Source organism: Zeus faber (assembly GCF_960531495.2).
Source record: "Zeus faber genome assembly, chromosome: 5".
Classification (NCBI taxonomy): domain Eukaryota; kingdom Metazoa; phylum Chordata; class Actinopteri; order Zeiformes; family Zeidae; genus Zeus; species Zeus faber.
Genome location: NC_137192.1, coordinates 23,537,048 through 23,541,533, shown reverse-complemented (window position 1 = coordinate 23,541,533; position 4,486 = coordinate 23,537,048). Strand labels below are relative to the sequence as shown.

Sequence of the window (4,486 nt, the reverse complement as noted above, 5' to 3'; positions counted from 1 at the left end):
AGAGGCGCTCAGTGTGCGCCTGGTCTGGTCCCGGAGCAGCCGCTCTCAGCAGCGCCTGTTGTGCCGCCGTGCGCGGATCTCACGCACTGTCTGCGCGCCCGACGCACAACACGCACATACAGACGCGTACGCAGCGTGCCCGGGACGCGGTTTTCCTGCTTTGCTCTTCGCTCATTGGATTATTGATTGCACACAAAAAAAAAAAAACGCCACGGATAACACTCCGAGTGACACGAGTTTCCATTTGCGTCTCTTTCATTTCATTTTTTTATTTTCATTTTTTTTATTTTCTTTTTTATTTTTTTGCAAAACTCGCGCAAAAATATAGAATCCATTGCGACGCCGGTTCCGACGATTTCCGACTTACTCGTCCGGTGCCATGGATGTGCGGAGTGCGGGCTGTGTGCTGCTGCTCCCGCTACAGATCCTCTACTACGTCCTGAAAGCCGGTGTGCGGTGGCTCCTGCCGGCCGCGAAGCGCAGCCTGGACCGGGACCTGGTGCTGGTCACCGGGGGGGGACGGGGCATCGGCCGCCACCTCGCCAAGGAGTTCGCCAAGCAGGGAGCCAAGAAGGTAAGGGCGAACGATCTTTGGAGACTTGTTGCAGAACCGCTGCCATTTCAGGATATTTGGGTGGATAACTCGCGTGCGCACAGATGCTTTGACACTTTTGCAGCATCTGGAATTAGGGCCGTGAGCGACGAGGGGGTGCAAAGGTGGGGAATAAGTTAGTCAGAAAAATGCAGATACCATAATACCATACCAGACCATAATCCCTCGAGTTAAAGTGAAACCACCACATTGACGTCTCCACCATACTGAAAGTATTTCAGTACTTGCTCTCGCATGTACTAAAAGTGTTGAAGGGAGAACACCCCCAACAACAAAGTGCTCCCGTAGCTGTTCCCCTGCAGGACACGGCTCATGGAGATCCTGCTTACGGTGTCAATTCAAACGGTGTCGGTGGTGGTGTCTGTGTTTTGTAAGCATGTGGAGCTGATGAATCATTGATGAATAATCCCAAATCAGCATTTTGCATACATATCAATCCTGGCTTTGGTAGAAAAAAAAAAAAAAAGGAAAGTATTTTTCTTTTTTTAAACACAGTGGAAATGTTCTTTTCTAAAACTGAGTAAGTACATATACTACTTGTGCAAAGTACTTGGTCAGGTAAAGTACTTTACTTTGCACCACTGGCTGCTGAGGGCTACAAAGGTCTACAACAGGAAATGTCAAATGTCCAGGAAATGTGACAAGGCTCTGGTCCAGCGGGGTGGTTCTCGACGTGACGCCCGGGGACCCCCAGGAGGTCTTTCAAGAGCTTCGAGGGGGGTTCCCCCAGCGAAAATGATAATAGTTAAACGTCATCGTTATTTCCTTGGCACCGTCAGAGAATGCACAACAAAGACGTTTTGGGTCCTCGTTTCAGCTCTAACTCCCTTGGCTGTAGTACAGACAGGTCTGGACGTTTTGCACCAAGTCATATCTCACAATGAAAATCCTCAGAGGTTGGGGGTCCCGGAGGCAAAGTCGTATCAATTGGGGGTTGATATGACGACCCACTCCACTCCACTGTCCAGTCGCTTATCACTGGTGGTAGTTGTGAGTTATGTCATGCGTCCCACCTCGTGTTCACCAAATCGTGTTGTTTTGGTTTTTGCGGGGGGTGGTGGGGGTGGGTGTTCGGCGGACGGGGGGGGGGGGGTCGGCGCTGATGGTGGTGGTGACCTCTTAAGTAGTTGGTTCCAACAAGATTGATGATGAGCGAGGAGAGACGACACAGCGTACGGCCCGAATTTCAGTTGAAGTAGTTAATCTATTGCACAACCGCTCGGGTCAATCGGAGGCCACTGTCTGCTTGGTTTTCTGAATGATGGGAGTTAGTGTGGAACTGGGCTGACGGCTTTCCTGCCAAAAAGTGGTCAACGGTATTCAATGACTGGTTATTTGCCCTAGAAGGTGTGTGTGTGTGTGTGTGTGTGTGTGTGTGTGTGTGTGTGTGTGTGTGTGTGTGTGTGTGTGTGTGTGTGTGTGTGTGTGTGTGTGTGTGTGTGTGTGTGTGTGTGTGTGTGTGTGTGTGTGTGTGTGTCGCACAGCCCCACGCACACTGACGCGGCCTCAAAGCCATTGACATAATCATAACCCCATTATACCTCCCAGCTATTTTGGAGCGAGCAGGCTTTGCATAATCACGGCCGTTGTCAACACAACACAACACATCAGAGAGTCCATAATAACCAGATCAGGTTCTGTTTCGCAAGCATCGCAGGGAGCCATGGGACTGGATTACCCCCCAGTCATCCATATACTGTAGGGGGTGATAGATACCACCGGGAGTCCTGGGCAGATGCAGTGGTGGAGACTGCCTTACTTCAATAGTTACTGGGGGAAAAAGGTATTGGGATAGTATTTGCATAGTATTTCAGGGGCAGCAATTGACTCAGCAAATAATATAAAGGGACAGTTTGTACATTGAGAGGAAACGTTAACGCGCCAATCCACGAGGCGGTCTGTGTTGTGGTCGATTGCGCTACGAGACCCAGGATTCCACTCCAAACTTTTCTATATCGACAGTTTCCCGACCGCGACTCAGAGCTAAAATACTGCTTTTCGCGGCTGCCTTTCTGTTCTGGGGCGCGGGGACACCATCTGCCAACGACGGAATTGGCGTATGGACGAGGACATGCAGAACATAAACACATTGAGTGGCTCGTGAATGGGTCTCACAAGGTGCCCGCTCCAAAAGAATTTTGTATAAAATACATATATTTTAAACAAAATAGTCTTACGGATTCCCACTGTAAATGCATTTCTAAACAGTCGGATGTCTCACCAGCAGGTGTGTCTGCATTCTGTGCGGGAGTACCCTTCCATCCCAACCCCCCTCCCCCGGATCCCAATTAAGGAGCCCGGTGCACGGCCCCGTCTTTGAGAAGTCCATCCCACCTCTTTCAAAGCGTCGCTCCTGCTCCCGCACAATTATTATTAAAAAATGATCTCTCCTCCCCATCCCCTCCCAACAAGGAGTACTTAAATGGCTCTCCCCATTATCCCATCGCCATCATCATGGTTTCCAGCCGTGTCTCCTCCGCCCAGCGAGTGGGCAAATATTCCACAGCTGAGTGCAGAGTAAGCAGCTCGTGTCACTTTATCACTAATCTGTTAATATCATCCGGCTTCTATTTTCGGCCCGTTCAGATGGGTTGTGTCTTTTTTTTTTTTTTTTTTTTCTTCTCTAAAAGCTTGAAGTCAGCGCTGGTGATCTCCACGCCGGAGCGAGCAATCTGCTTCCCGGTCCCAGGGCGAGCCGCAGGTGGTCGTTTCCTGTCTACGTGTGACATTCGCCGAGCGCCTGCGTTTTGTTTTGTTTTTCTACGAAGGCGCAATCGCCGTCTTACCGAGCAGAACACTCAACGCACACCGCCTCCTTCTCCCTTTCACTGCGACGTCCTTTGGGGACACGCAAGAGAGAGGAAAGATGGAAGGAAGGAAGGAAGGAAGGAAGAAACGCTGGGCTTTTTAAAAAGCTATAGTTTGCAGCTGCAGGACAAAGGATGGGGCCTTTCAACGGCCCCATTGTTGGCTGCCATCAAGGTGTGAAGGCTCTGAAAACAACACCTGTGGCTGACAATTACTCGCTAAGCTAAAGGGATGCTAAAGAGAAATGGGGTGGTCATTGTGATGGGGGTGGGTGGGGGGATGGTGGGAGGTTACCTTCTTGAGGAGCTGGAGTTCAAACCCCGGGGGATTCCCTTTGTGATTGGCAGCCAGAACGTGTCCTCCTACCTCTTGTCCTCTTCCCTTCCTTCCTGGACATGGCTGCTTTCCCAGGGTGGGGATGGCGAGCTGCGGAGGGGCTCCGCATGGCCCCTGGCCCCCGTGGCCCAGCGCTATATCTGCCCCCACTCACGTTGATGCTCCTGTACTCCCTGTGATTCCTGGAGAATGTTTGTTTTTTTTTCCCCAGAGAGTGGTACAATAGGACGGGCCACCTCAAACAAAGTGCTTCAATAACATTACCTTGGTTGACGCTCAAGATTCGGGTGTCACGGGAGAGATGGAGATCTGGGCGGTGTGGGGGGGGAGAAAAAAAAAAAAAAACAATGTTGTTGAAATAATATGGAAATAACAACGGCTGGTGACGTTTAAAGCACGGCCAGTGAATTTCAGTTGTTAAAGTCGGCTGGAGGTGCCAGTGGAACATTTTAGGAGAGAGCAGAGAGAGAGAGAGAGAGAGCAGAGAGAGAGAGAGAGAGAGAGAGAGAGAGAGAGAGAGAGAGAGAGAGAGGAGAGAGAGAGCAGATGAGAGAGAGAGAGAGAGAGAGAGAGAGGAGAGAGAGAGAGAGAGAGAGAGAGAGAGAGAGAGAGAGAGATTTTTTTTTCTTCTATGCAAAGCGTCCATTCCTGACCTTTGTCGCAAGGGAGAACCATGTATTTGGGATTTCTTTGTGTCTGGGTGTTTTCTCGACGTACAAAAGATGTGAC

General features: G+C 50.3%; 1 protein-coding gene across 1 annotated transcript in view; it reads left to right on the top strand.

The window, feature by feature from the left end:
• The first annotated feature begins 218 nt into the window (after positions 1-218).
• The window catches only part of dhrs3b (dehydrogenase/reductase (SDR family) member 3b), a 10,765-nt gene continuing 6,497 nt past the window's right edge, over positions 219-4,486 (top strand). The window contains exon 1 of the mRNA XM_080000514.1: positions 219-574. Coding sequence (XP_079856640.1) covers positions 380-574 — 195 coding nt within the window. The 5' untranslated portion in view covers positions 219-379. The remainder of the gene's footprint in view (positions 575-4,486) is intronic.